Here is a 15,323-nt window from a genome sequence, read left to right on the forward strand (position 1 = left end):
GTTGGGGTAGTTTTTGAGTATATTAGTGAAGAGCATTTAGTATGAAAAAAATATTATAACTCTGGCAAGACTTTTCATTGCCTAAATACATTTTAAGGAGTTGATCCCTGAAACGAATGACTTTGTCACCCTGCTTCATTGTCTGTTGTATCACTGCAAGGTGAATGAGCCACTGGTTTAACTATAGCCTGTAGAAAGTCCTAGGTATGCAACCGAGAGTAGGCATCAAAATAATTATCTGTTGCTTGAAAACACTCTGCATGCTTGTGCACTGTAGTTTCTGGGGGATTGAAGTGTAGTACAGAGAACACTTGGTTAGAGAGCAGTAATGTAAATTTCTGATCTGAAAAATTCCCGTTGTCAAGCTGTGGACACTGTTTGGATGGTTCATTGCTTTCAGAAATAGTTTGATCCAGAATTTTGGTATGCTGAAAATAATACTGTGATATCCCAGCTGCGTGCTGTAGAACTTAAGTAAAAATTGTTGTGGAGTCCTTCAGAAAGAAAATACTGTGAAGATCTTTGCTTTCTCTCATAAAATTCAATAAAATTTCTAAGATTTCAGTTTTTGATTAGCTTACCATAGTGATAGAGAAAAGAGAAATAAAGGATTTCTTCTGAACTGTTCTCTAACAGGGGATATCCTGAGTGAATCTGATTTGATTGTGAATAATGGGAGTTTTACATTTTGAATGTTTAGATGGGTATATAAGTAGACCTGATCCATTCCATAGCCTAAATTTTGTTCTGTGATATTGCATACAGTGTGAGGTACAGGTAAATGCTAACTAACATATGTTGTTTTTTTTTCCTTCAGGTTCCTCCTAATAAAATAGATTATGAATATAGTGAATTGATTTTATATCAAAATCAAGTGATGAGAGAGGCAGATCTTTTTCAGGAGTCTTTAGAACATATAGAGACATATGAAAAGCAAATATGTGATAAATTAATAGTAGAAGAAATAAAAGGTAAGTCATTATTCTTCCCTCAACCAATTTTGTTGTAAATTATTGCTAATGGCTTTCAGATATGATAAATCAGTAAAAGAAAAAAGCAAAAACATGTGAAATCTTTAATATATTTGGAACACTTACTGTAGAGAAAGTGGCACCAGGTCGTTTAACTTGGGATGACACAGGAGTAGAAGTGATCTCAGAGATTATTATATTGGTACATACTAGAATAGCTTTCCATAAATCAGGACTATTATAACCCAGTTTTAATCTTATGAAAAAGAATTTCATAAAGAATACTGTTTGAAGTACAAACACTGATTATTTTTCTTTCTTTTTTGACTGAAGTATCGAATTCTTGTTTCCTTTTTAAGCTTTTTTGATGCACTTATTTTTATTGCCCTATCTAAGTGAATACTGAAGCTGACTTTTTTTGGTTAAAAATAACTCACAGGTTTTTTGTGGATTTGAAGTACTACTAACTAGTTCTGAATATGTGCAAGTAGTGGCACATGTTCTTCAACTACTCCTTGCTTGCACAGTTGTGGTGGGTTGACCCTGGCCAGTGGCTAAGCCCCATACAGCTGCTCATTCACTTTCCCCAGCCTGCCTTGTTGAGTCAGGAGAGGGAATAGGAAGAACAAAGGCAAGAAAACTCATGCATTGAAATCAAGATATGTTAAGTGATGGAAAGATGAAAGAAAAAAAATCAACCTCAGACCCTTAACTGATGGAAAGGCAATTACTTAGACTGCTGAGCTAGTCTCCAAGCAGTGGCCACCTGCCCACTCTTTCCCCTCAGTTTTTAATACTATAAAGCATAAAATATCTTTTTGACCAGTTTGGGTCAGCTGTCCAGGTTATGTACACTCCCAGCTTATTGTCCATCCTGGCCTACTTGCTGAGTGGCAGAGTGGAGGTAAAAAGACAAAACCTTGATGGTCTACAAGTACAGCTTAGCAATAGTGAAAACACTGGTGCGTTACCAGCATCTAGTCACAAATATAAAAACACAGTGCAGTATGAGCTGCTGTAGAGAAAATTAATTTCATGGAAGCTAGATCTGATAGAACCATTTACTTATTAGCAAACCAGTGTGATTTAATTGGTTAAAAACTGGTTAGTTGGTGTGAAAAATACAGATGCACTTAGGTAAACAGCCTGGTAGAAACTGATATAGTCATGTGTTGGAGTCCTAGAAGGAAGAGTTTCTTATTCTTTTGATAATCCCAGTAACTATTTTAAATACTCAGATACACATCTTCAAGTAATATTTTTCACAGGTGGTGAATGTTCCAAGCTCTGAGCTCTGTGTGATAGCTTCAATTAACACTTGTAACATACAGTAAATACCTTTGGAAAAATAAAGCCTCTTTTTAAGTACCTGTGTATGATTAAGCCTAATTTTCTAGTATTTCTAGTATTCTATTCTTTACTTGCAAGTGTTTTCTCATGTTATTCATAGCTCTTTACTGTGTTGCTTTTAGGAGAGATGTTACTGAAGTTGGGAAGACTGAAAGAAGCTGGTGAAGTATACAAAGAGTTAATTGAGCGTAATGCAGAAAACTGGTATTATTATGAAGGCTTGGAAAAGGCCCTACAACCTAGTAAGTTTAGCTACACAGATACAATAAAAATACATATGATATAGGATATACTCCTGTTTGATTATGTTACTGCTTTAGATTAGAAAGTTGTACTTGTGAGAAAATTATGTACCTTCCGATCTTGAATATCGGAATGAACACAGTGTGTTCATTTTTAAAATGTTCACTGAGAAACCTGTATGCATGAAAATACCTCAGCAAGTATTTATCTTCTTGGAGTTAAGAGTGGCATTTGCTAAAGTGCTTGCATGAAGAGCCTTTCCTTGCCACACGTGAACTTGGAAACCAAATGGCAATTAATTCCTGTCTAGTAGCTGATTGTCAGACTACTATCATATACACAACATAAAATTGCTATTGTTTAGGTGTTACTTCTTTCTAGGGGCATGTAGAGAAATATTCAAATACTTATTTCTAAATGGTCTTTTAAAGATAGACCATCTGAAAAAAAAATTCCTTTGGGGGTAAAGGTGATAAATGTGTTTAAACCTTTTTTACTCCGGTGCCAGTTCACATTATTGCTGTTGTGTCTTTCCAGGAAAACAGCTCATTTTAAAAAATTACAGTGTTGCAACTATTTGTACCATACTAAGTGTTTTGCAGTGATAACTTTCTGAATGTTTACCTTTATACAGGAATAGTTTCTTTGTATTTAATTTTTGACTAATTAGTGAAAATTTATTGGAGTTATTCTGATGACATCATAAATCATAAGCCCACAGTTATATTATTTGTAGATATTTTAGCTGCATTAGATTCTCAACCAGCTTTCTTCTAGAAAGTTTAACAGTTGGGTCTCAAGAAGTCTGGGAATATGACTGGTAATTGAGTAATGTGAAACATTGCATTTGTTACACATATGCAGAGTGTAGTCTTGCCCTTTGAATGGTTTTCCTAGTATATCCATAGAGTTGAATTCCATGATTAGTGTCTCAGAAAATAAATTACTCAGGAACTTGATTATTCTGTCTGATAGAATAAATGTGTTGATGAAAGAATGTAGTTTTTAACAAAGAACCAGTCCAGTAGTTTTTTACATATTACTATCCTATGTAGACTAAAATGGTACTAATTCTATAAAACTAATAATGCAACTTTATTTTTTAGGTGGTCTTAGGACTATTTCCTCCCCCATGGTAAGTTCTGGAGCTCCAACTTGTGACTTCAATTAGGGCTTTTATATGCTTTAGTTCCAATCCAAACATTATTTTCGTGTAACTTTTATAATTCTACATCTCTTGGAGACACTGGGTAATAGATTCCCCCCTCTTCCCCAACATCTGAGCTCAGTGACAAGATAAATTGTTTTTCTTATGAAAGGAAAACAGGTATTTATTATTATATATGTATTGTAGTCTTAATCTGTACATTCAGTTTTAAATTGCTTGATGAATTTAATATTTAAGCAAAACTGATCTTAATTACATGAAAGTGGCATTTTAAAGCAACAGATTAGTTTTATTTAAGTTCTAACCACATTGGAGCTCCAAAGCATATTATGGGGGAAAGGGGAGGAGTGGGAAGAAAATCTTTAAGTAGCTTTACTTTTTTTAAACATTAAGATATAAAGAGTTCTGGTGCTTGGTACTTACACTGGCAGTATTGTACCCTGGTTTTGCTGTCACCAGAGGACCTATAACAGAGGCATGCTTGTATAGTACACTGTTTGTTTACCTAAGATTTAAAGTGCAATATATTTCTCTGAATGCTTTAAGTACGTCTGAAATGGATGCATAGTGAAAAAACATTAATTGAAGCTATGAATGTTGTACACTGTGTGAATGGGTCTGCACACCACGTAACTGAAAGAAACCAAACTCAGTGCTGTGTGTTTGAATGTGCAAGGTAATGGTCCTGTTTGTAGTTTATCCGTAGAGTGATTTAATGCTGGTAGTTTTGTATTGTGTATACAGTGTGTTCTCAGTACAGTTTTATACAGTAATGTTTGTGATTAACTGGAAAAAAAAAATGTTTAAATTGTTTCAAACCCAAACCAAATATGGACTCTAGCTAAATTAATTCTCAACACTTAAATTCTCAACACTTAAAGACATTTGAAAGAATAGGTTTTTATGTCTGTTACTTATATCTATTATATTTGCTGATAATAGGCACTTTAGAAGAGAGGCTTCAGATTTATGAAGAAGTTAGTAAAAGACATCCCAGAGCAGTTTCACCTAGAAGATTACCTTTAAACTTTGTTTCAGGTAACAAGTTGCATATCTGTTCTGTAATAGTTTTTTTCCTATTTTTTTTCTGAAATTTTCATCAGGCCTGTTTAATGTGCATTTAATACCTTCTTGTGCATTTAATACTTACTTGAACGTGTACACAAATCAGATGTATGCATTTCTCTTGGAAAAGACTATTTTTTTATGGTTTAGGCATTGATAGAAAAATGTCATACACTCGAATATGATGATATGAGTTATGTAACTTTGTATCGATAAAACTACAGTACAGAATTGTATGTAGATTTTAGGAAATCTTGTACATAATTTTTCTGCATCATACAAGTTAAGACTCACAAGTTAAAAGGTAGAGGGTATAGTACACTTGAATTAAAAGTGTAAGTGTATATATATACATACCCACTACTGTATCTTTAATACACATAGTTTTGGTGTTCAGATGTACACTTACTGTACTCTACTTTGCTGTAGAGCCATTAGAACTTAATTCTACAATGAAAACTATCTGTGTTGATAATTTAATAAGAATAGGGAAAAAAAAAGTGGATCTGCAGTATTATGCAGCTCAAATTATTTAATTTTATAGTTAAGTTCTTTCAGTGACTCAGTCCTTTCAAAAGTTGCTTTGAAATACAGTGCACGAATATCCTCAGTTCTGGAAGGAAAATATATATATACTTTTTAAAATGGAAAGGTATGGTCTTCCGAAATAGAAGGAAGGAGACTAAGTGAAATGGTCAACACCATAAAAATATACACTTAAGATGTAGCTGTCTAACTGCTGAAACTCCAGTAGAAGACTTTAGGAAAGAAATATAAAGTATATAAGCTAGATTTCAAATGCCAAGAAATTTGTGTACAGCTGCAAGTTCCCAACATACCTGCTCATTCTTTAGAGGTTAGTTTTTAATTTAGCTCGTTTACTGAGCACTGCATTTGTTGGTACCTTTAAATGTTACAGAATACAGCTACTCTACTTCCCTGTTGTTACTCATGAGTCTGAACATGCATACAGATTTCCTGTGTAAAACACAAGATTTTAACTGCTTCGTGAAAAGTTACCACTTGTGCCTTTTATAATCCTATATACTTCAGTTTCTTTGAAGATACGAGGGCTGATTTTAAGGCATTTGAGCTAGATTTGAAAAGCTAGGTGACAGTAATTGGTTTTCTCTTGTAATAGGATTGTTATGATAACACATAGCAAATAAGGAAATAGCCTGCAAAATGCTTTCTTATATTTTTATTAATAGTGCATTTTACTGTTGACTTCATTTCACTGTTTTGCCCTAGGTTACCTTGTATCTAATAGTGTAGTGTCACAGCTAATATTAATTTAAGTAGGAATATGTATAGTAACAAGGATTAGTTGCTCATGCTGTAGCAATAGGCTAAATGAAAGCAAAATTATTACTAGATTGATCAAAAAAAGTCTCTTGGCTACTTTCTGTAGCATTTCATAACAAATAAGAATTTTCCTAAGTTAAAACTTGTTTCTGTTAACTTACTGATTAAGCTTGTATCAGGCATGAATGTATAAGACTGTTTTTGACCCTGTAGAAATTAATCTATTTAGTAAATGATCTCCTATATTTATAAGTACAGGAGATAAGAATTTCTGTAGGTGAAAGTTAATAGTGAGAATATGAAGGTGTAGAAATAAACTTGTTTGCAGAAAAATATTTCCAATTTTCAAGACAATAGAATTTCTAGCTAAATGTGGTTGCTGCTCCAGTGTGGTCACCAACCAGCTGCAACCATCTCTGTTTGATTCAGATTTAATTTACGTTAAAGAATTAAAATAGTCTAAAGTGCAGGCTTATATTAAAAGGTCAGTCCTTGCCCAGACCTTGCCATTGCCATCTTACTAACCTTGAATTTGATACGAATCTGCTCCTTGATCCGACTGGAAACCACCTTTATGGAGGAAGGCTGTTACAATCAATTTTCAGACTGATCAAGTGTGCGTGTGGCCATGCAGTTATAGATTTGTTTATGCTGCTGTGGTCAGGTCTGTCCCTTAGAGACTAAATCGTGAGCTTGGCTTCTTGTTATAGGTGGGTGCCCAGCTCTGTGCTTTTTTTTTTTTTTTTTTTCAGATTTTGTTTTAAAGCTGTTCTGTTTTCTGTAAATAAATAGGTACTTAATGAAAGGTTGAATCTTGCTTTCCCAAATTCTGAATTGTAATTCTTCCAGCAAGAAAATAAATTAGAAGAATTCAACTGGAGAAACTGAGATTTTATTTTTTTTTGTTACATAGGGGAGTTTCTGTAGTGTGAGAAGATATGTTTTAATTAATCTATCTGTAATAAAGCATGTGCTTACAGTCCAGTTATGGATCCCCATCCACAGGTAGTAAGAGTTTCTATATACAGCAGTTTATTTTAGTACAGCGAGGTGAAAACATGAGTTATTTTTATTAGTCTCAGTGTTTATCAGCAACAGTGCTGATAACAGTAAGTGTAGGACAATTAAGTAGTGGTGGAAGTACTTAAGAATGTTACATACAAAGCAGTAGTGTCTGTATTTTCTGCATATCTATAAAACAATCTGTAAATCACATTTTTATTGTGTTCTTAATGGATTGAAGTTTATTTCAACAGTTTTATATGTCAGTTTTATGTGTGTATGTTAGCATTATGTGAAGTGTACTGCTTCCTTGTTTAAAGAGTTAGAGAAGTTCACAACTGAATAGGCACTGAAGTGTAGCAACTTCATCCCTATGCAAAGCAAAGTCAATAAAAAGTACCAATTTAAAAAATGCCAAACAACAACAACAAACTTCCAAACAAAACAACAACAACTGAAAAGAATCACTTTTCGTCATAGGGATAAGAACATGAAATCCACCTATTTTCCTGGCGGGATGTCTTTTTTTTGAAGTCCTGCCTTTTTTTTTTTTTTTTTTTTAAGCAGCATTTCTCAGAAAGATGGCACATACTGCAAGTATTACTCCTAACACATTTGTCTAACTTAATCATAAAAAATTCCAATGATGGAATTTTACAAGCTTTTACAAGATCTCCGTTGTTATTCTTAACACTATAGTTTTTTCCAACGTTTGTTTAAGTAACCCTTGCTACATTCTTGGTAGCCAGCACTTAATATTTTCTCTTTTTAATAGACTTTAGAGGTTTGAGGACTCTTACCATGTCTGCCAGCACACTCCTAAACATGTAAACACTAGCAGTTAAAGCATTTTGCTCTGTTTTTTTTTTTTCTTTAAAGTCTGGAGTATATTTGTGTCTTATTAAAGAACAGGAAAGTTTAAAACCCTTAATTGCAGTTTCTCAGTTACTCTGTTATCCAGAGTTGCACAGCAGTTAGTGCGTATATTTATATAACACTTGCAATCACTGACATATAACCAAACACACTTTTGTTTCTAGGTGAAAAATTTAGAGAACTAACGGATAAGTTCCTGAGGGTTAACTTCAGTAAAGGCTGCCCACCCTTGTTTACCACTTTGAAATCTTTATATTACAATCCAGAAAAGGTAAAATTTATTTGGTTTTAATGAAGTATTCTATATTAAATTTCTAATAGACAAAGAGTTTTTGTGTAGCTTTTCCTGTAACTTACCAAATACAGTTGAACGTTTTTCTCCTTAATGTGCTATTTTGTCATATGTGAGTGGTCACTTGATGTCAAATGCTTGAAGTTAAATTGGTGCAGAATGCACTGAATTTTCTTGAAAAATCAAAGATGATCATTAGCTTTGTGTACTTTAAGTGCAAGTGTTACAGGATTCTTTCAACTTATGGTTTATGATGTCACCAGAAGTAATGATTTTAAAATATAACGCAGGTGGCTGTTGTTCTACGTACATTTCTAAATTGCACTAATACATTAGTATTTACCACAAAGGCTTGTTTCTTATTTCGGTCTTTAGCTGAAACGTCAGTGTATAATCTCTGTACTTCTGAACTCTCACAGTTTTGGCAAAATTGTGTCACATTAGAACTATTGTTTAATGTAGTTCTTCCTTTTAAACTTGACGGTAAGGTGTAGTGAAAATAAATTTTCAAACTAAAGCATGTTACTAAAATGTGTAGAAAATAAAATAGAGATCAGTGTCTTCAGATATTGCTATCTTTGCTGTAAACAATAAAACTCTGGGTATTCTAAACCATTCATGACTAGGTGAGAAGAGGATTTTGTATCTGGAAAAACTCTTAATACATGATGCGGCTTTACAACAAGCAGTGCATGCTGCTTTATTTGGACTGATTATTCTTCTTTCTAACAGTTTCTTTATTCTTCTTTCTAACAGTTTCTTTGCTAGTTGTCCTAGCAGGAAATTTTCAATTCACTTCTGTAATCTCTACTTTCTCTCCATGGTTGATGTAATTTTAGTAAATTCTGGTATCATGTTCTTGTGGTTTAACCCCAGCTGGCAACTTAAGTACTATGCAGCCTCCTGCTCACTCCACCTCTGCCTGGTGGAGAACAGGATCAGAAACAAGTAAACCTGATGGGTTGAAATAGGAACAGGTTAATGTTGAATCAAACCAAACTATAATAACACCAATGATAATAATAATTGTAATTAAAAGGGGAGAGGGAAGAATAAAATTGAAGAGAAATAAGTGATGCACAATACAGTTGCTTTCCATTCATTGACCAATGCCCAGCCCATCCCTGAGCAGTGTTGGCAGCTCTCAGCCATCTCTCCCTACTTTATATACTGGACAAGATGTTCTGTGGTATGGAATATCCTTTTGGCTAGTTCAGGTCACCTGTCCTGACCATGTTCTGTTTTGGCTTCTTGTGCTCCTTCTGGCTCACAGAACACAGGAACCAGAACGATCCTTGGCTTGGAGTAAGCACAGCTTAGCAACAACTAAAACATCAGTGTACTGTCAATGTTATTCTCATTCTAAATCCAAAACACAGCACTGTACTGGCTACTAAGGAGAAAATTACCTCTATCCCAGCTGAATCCAGGACACACGGGTATTACAAGCTTTTCTGCAGTGCCTATTGCTAATACACACTTTTCAATGTAAACATTTGAAATGGAATTGATATTTTTTTAATTGTGATATGCTGAGACTATTGCACAGCATTGACTGTACTTCTATCTAAAGTTTTACTTCTACTATTTGAAATATGAAAAATCTAGAAATTGAAAAATACATATACATTCATTTGACATGTGATAAGCTTTTTAGCACTTATCTGTTTTTTGACATGATGGATTAAAAAGATGAGGGCTACCATATTTTGGGGTAGACTTATACAGAAGGGTGCCTTTCTGCTAGTTATCTTCATTGTAACAAATCAGTGCTGTTCAAAACTGCCAGCTTCATCCTAAAAAGTAATTAAAATCAGGACCATCACCGTTTCCAAACGGGCTTGGATTTGTTTGTGCTGCTAGCTTCTGCAAAAGCATTTTTATTATATTTTACATTCTTCTGTTACCAACACAGATTGTCTTTTACACTTTACTTGGTTGGGTTTGCAGATAATTATAGTGTAACAGAAGAACCTTTTGAAACTTAGAGAAACCTTACTTTTAGTCCCTGACAGTTGATTTTAGAACTGCTAAAATTTAGGGGTTGGTGGCAGAAAATTGTGACAAACTAACGTGTGCTACACCTTTCAGGAAAATGTTACGCTTCAGTATCTAATTTGTCTAAGTTGGAGCACAGTATTAGCTTTTCACATAAATTACAGGTGTATTTTGACTGAAACTAAAGATGATTGTAGTCAGGATCATGTTGTGCCTACCAGAAAATACCTAGCAAATTTCTGAGTTCTATACCAGTTGGGAATAAACAGTTCGCCGTGTATGTCTTAGGAAGCAGGTGCAATTTGGTGTTGTCAACTGCAGTTGCATTTTGAAGTGGCATATGAGTGAGGACTTTATGAAAGAGTTGGTATTTAAGCCTAGAAAGTTACTTTTTTTTTTTTCTAGAAGTCCGTGTGGGTCCATGATCTTTCATGGAGGGCAAGGAAAAAAGGGTGGTTGTATTGAAGGCAAATGTCGGTCAGATGTGTTCAGGAAAACCTTGTTTATTAACTAATTGCTGTAAGCTTGTACTTCATACTAAATGTTTTAAATAAAATTGCTGGCATACTTTCATTTAAAAACAGGTTGTAGTCTACTAACATTAGTTTTGGGTGGAATCTAGCTTCAGGTACACAGAGCTGCAAAGCTTTAGGACTTGCCCAGGTCAATATGAAGACTATTCAGGAAGGTTTTAGAAACTCTTCAGTACTTAACACTGCTTAGAAAGACTCCAAATATCAATGTTATAGATTGGAAGTTATGCTTTGTCTTCCAGTACAGACATTGTTGTAATAAACATCTAAACCAGATTTGCTGAAGTTGTGGAAGTAACATCAGAAAACAAGGTGGGAAAAATTCTGATTTTTTTTTTTTTTTTGTCTGTTAAAGGAGTTAAAATTTCAGTTGTGTTTTATGATGATCTGTTGTCAGTGTTTGTGTTCTAGTATGTTAGCATTGACTTGATCAAAGATCCTTTAAACAAATAAGGAGTTTAAAAGGTAAATTGCTCAATGAACAAGTAATCCACCAAGAATACACTGGACTAATTTTTAATTTACAAGTTGGCCAAACATCAGCTTTTTTGTTTTTTTGACTACACTCATTTTTCTTTTGAGAATTGTTTGACACAATCCTTCTCTGGTGCTATTTTTACATGTTTGTTAGATTAAGTTGTTTTAGGGAAACTAGAATTGCCTGGTATTTGTCTGAATTTCTTGTTTATTTGTTTGAAATCTTATCTGAGACTTCATTGAAGATCAGTAAGCTGTGTCTAAAGGGCCCTGAAGACAGGTAGTCTTTTTGTTGTTTGAACATTTCTAGGAAAAGGAAAAAACCTATAGGATATTATCTTTGCATAGTTTATCATAGAGTATGTTGTCCTTCTGTACGTCCCTGCCCTTGGGTAGTAATTTTCAGTGTATTTGATTAAACCAAAAAAGTATAATCCTTTTATGTTAGGCATAACTTTTGGCAAAGTGAAAAATTTAGCATGATTGTCATCCAATAAAGGAATGGCTGAATTAGTTACCTTTATCTCTGTTTTATTGGTTCTGGTTTTTGGGGGAGTAGGTGAGTTATTTTAGGCAGGTGTGTTCATGTTTCAGAAACTTTGGTGGTTTTTCTCCCAGATTCTCTGGAATATGTTTTTAATAGTCAAGGAGTAACATTTAAGTTCCAGATTCAGGCCTGGGAATTTAGGTCAGAGGCTGTAGAGTACTCTTCAGTTCACCACCATATGTGGTTTCCTCCTCAGTCTCAGTCTCAGTAGATGTTCCCAAGGCTCCTTTTAGCTATGCGAGGTAGGACTGATAGATGTGTTTTAATTGTAGAGGGAGCACAGGCACCTGTAATGTGGTTATACACATACAGATGCCTGAACCTGTAGGTGCCTGCTGTGTGTTCCCTGTTTCACTAGGGTGTGTTTGGAACTGCTTATAGTTCTTCACGAAGTATCCATTGTATGAGTACTTCATACCTATGAAACTAACATTGAGGAAGCTTTCCCAGTTCTTTCTAGAAAGAAGTACTGAATGCCCCACCAAAAAGTCAAATCACTGCAGTGCTAACTGGGTGGAAGGGATGTTACTTTTTCAGCTACTGAACTGGAATTTTTTTACATACTTGTACCAATATTGGTGTGGTGAAGGATTTGGAGTACAACTTATTTTTCATCTCTTCATTGAAGAATATGCCTTACTTTGGTTAAGGAGGAAAGGTATTTTAAATCTTCCTTTACAGTTTAAGTAGAACTGTTTAAGATCACTTGGGTGAAATCATGGAAGGGTGCCATAAATGGGAAATGTAAAGTTGTTTGTTTCATGGAAAAAAGTAGTCTTAAGGTTTTTGCTGGAAGAAACTTTCTTTGAGCAACCAAAGGCATGAGGATCTGAAATCTGTTCAATCAAGATTACATATAGTTTTGTTGCTTTTTGGCATTCTCTAAGACTTGTCTTGAGGTACAACATTCCTTAATAATAACTATAATGAGTTAAATAAAATATACCTCATATTGCATTATGCAGTGTATGTGTAATTCTGGAGCAGAAAAAATATACATGTTGGCCTTGTGTTCAGTTTGTGATGCACAGAGGTTTATATTTGACTACACAACTGGGTTGAAAAGGAATCAAGATCTGGTAACTGCGTGAAACTTGGGTGCTTGAGAAAGTAACAGATGCTACTGTGAAACCTGGGAAAAGCAGGTTAGCTGGATGTTTCATCATTCTCAGCAGTACTGTTACCTTCTAAGAGGAAGTTGTTAACCACTGATAATTGTGTTAAAGGAGACTTTAAAAGAACTGGAAGCTGATGGGGAGAAAGTGTTAAACTTGCTTTGCTGTAAATTGCTGCACATGCTTCTGCAACAAGATCCAGTTTGAGACTTTCTGGTCCATTACTGCTTGCAAATCAATGATACGGCTAATGTTTTTCTCCCTAGTTTTAGAAGGGATCTGACCAATACATGGTTTAATCCTTCAAAGCTCTTCAAAGGAAGTTGTGATTCTTCAGGTTTTGCACTATTATGCTAATGTGATAAGTAACATGTGAACTAGTTTGGTTTTTAATTGTCTTTTCCTCTTTGTCAAGCCACTTAGACTGGAGGAGACATAAGTAGTTTAGACTGAAGAAATGGAGCTACCAGTTGTCTTTTGCCTAGAAACTGTACTGCCATTTTACCTTGCTCAATGTATTGTGCTGTGGATAGAGCTTTTGATTGTAAAAATACTGTATCATTTAAAAAATCATGCCAGCTGTTCAGTATCCTAGTTGCACATCTATACCATTCTGTAGCATAAAATTAATATTGAAATAAGAAGTGAGAGAGGCATCAGATTGCAGGATGAAATGTCGGACAAAGGCTGACATGAGATGATGTCTGTTTACGTTTTTTATAGTATTGGTAACTGCTTTTCTACAGATTATATGGGTGAGTAAGGATAAGTTATGTAAAGAGTTCAAGTTATTTCTCAAGTGATAATTGTTACTGTGCTGCCTTTTTCCAGATACCAAAGGCATGCACTAATCACTTCCTAACTTGCTGCCTTGGTACACAGCCAGATTCTATGTCTTCCCAATTGAAGACAAGGTCAGTTGGAGGGTGATAGAGGATTGGAGGGTGTCAGACTGAGTCTTACAGTGTTTTTTCAGTGTCTCATTCAAAGCAAGTTTATAATATCATGCAGACTGTGTTCAGTGGCACATCACTGATAGTCATAGATCCATTTTTATCTACAAAATATTAGAGAAATCATTTGATGAAACACTGTCTTAATGGCTTTTTTTTTTTTTCAAAAAATGCTTGATGGTGAAGAATAATGTTCATTATTCTACGTTTGTTTCATATATCTCTTGAAGTAACCACTGCATGTTGTGAAGACATTGGTTATGCTTTCCTTCTATTCCTTATATGGCAGCCTGAGGCTTTTTAAATGTGAAAACTCTTGGTCATAATGAAGTAGGGTAAAGGGAGTGTGGTTACATAAAAGGCAAAGCTCACAAATGTAAAAAGCACTGTACAAGCTTCTACTTACCTGTTGGGTTTGGAGAAAGGACAGGAAATGGGTGATCTGAACAAGAGCTGAGACCTTTCCTTACAGGTTACTAGTGTTAAGGAACTTCAGTTCTGAGCTTGATATTAATTTTTCTCAACTGATCTTTGTAGTGTCTTGTAAGGACAGTGTGTTTCACTTCGTGTGTCAGTCAGCTGACTTCAGGGTTGCTCTAACAGCTTGCAGACTCTTAAATGTCACTTATATGAACTCTTCTCATGTGGAATAAATGCAGCAAAATAACCTTTGCAAAACAATCACAAACAAAAGGCAAAAACCAGATATCTCTTCAAAATCAAGTTCACACACTTTCCTGCATAAGTTGGCACTGTAGCTGTGTGTGTTGGATTGAGTTGAAAATTTTATTAGTATAATATGAAGCATGATTTTACTAAATTACACATAATAGAGAGGAATATTCTTAATATTTTTTGTGTGTTTTTTAAGTGGTTGCTACCTGTTATTCAGAAACAATTTGTTGTTTTTTGTCAAAAATAGAAAATTCAATCCTCATAAGAACATGCTTTAATTAATCTGTTAATCAAATTTTAATTAGTCACCTACATTAGTGTATGGCTTCTAAACTGAAGGAAGAAATTAAGTGGGGAAAATATGAATATAGACTCAAAGTGGGTTTATATTTTGTTGCATGTTGTTGCATGTATTAAAACAGACACCAGCCACTTGGGTTCTGTTCCTCAAGCATATCTGATTTTAAAATACCTTTTAGAATACAGAATTATTACAGAGATTCCACAGTAAACATGTCTACCTTGGCTATGAATTTGGTCACCTTTTCAAGTACCAGCCTTTGTCTGTTTGTACAATTCCTCTTGAAACGCATTCTTGCTTTTGGCTATTGTTTAAGATATCCTGAAGCAACTCTGAATGTCCTACTGCTCTGCAAAACTATAAGTTCATTCCCTGTTTGTGTCTTTCTTGGGCCTTTCCCCCCCATGTTAAGTTTATCTGGGTAATTTCTATCACAAAATGGAAGAATTTCT

General features: G+C 34.6%; 1 protein-coding gene across 4 annotated transcripts in view; it reads left to right on the forward strand.

Annotated features, from left to right (window-relative positions):
- Positions 1–15,323, forward strand: part of NAA16 (N(alpha)-acetyltransferase 16, NatA auxiliary subunit) — a 64,088-nt gene that overhangs the window by 24,336 nt on the left and 24,429 nt on the right. For 2 of the 4 annotated variants that reach the window (XR_001876888.1, XM_017827802.1), the window contains exons 6-9: positions 818–971; positions 2,444–2,563; positions 4,675–4,770; positions 8,145–8,251. Coding sequence is in view for 3 of the 4 variants with exons in the window: in XM_017827802.1 (XP_017683291.1) it covers positions 818–971; positions 2,444–2,563; positions 4,675–4,770; positions 8,145–8,251 (477 nt within the window). In the remaining variant the exon portion in view is untranslated. Of the gene's footprint in view, positions 1–817; positions 972–2,443; positions 2,564–3,670; positions 3,700–4,674; positions 4,771–8,144; positions 8,252–15,323 lie in introns of all 4 variants that reach the window. The other 2 variants (XM_017827804.1, XM_017827803.1) reach the window with 2 other exon arrangements.

This window comes from Lepidothrix coronata, unplaced genomic scaffold (genome assembly GCF_001604755.1).
Source record: "Lepidothrix coronata isolate B3197 unplaced genomic scaffold, Lepidothrix_coronata-1.0 Scaffold143, whole genome shotgun sequence".
NCBI classification, from domain to species: domain Eukaryota; kingdom Metazoa; phylum Chordata; class Aves; order Passeriformes; family Pipridae; genus Lepidothrix; species Lepidothrix coronata.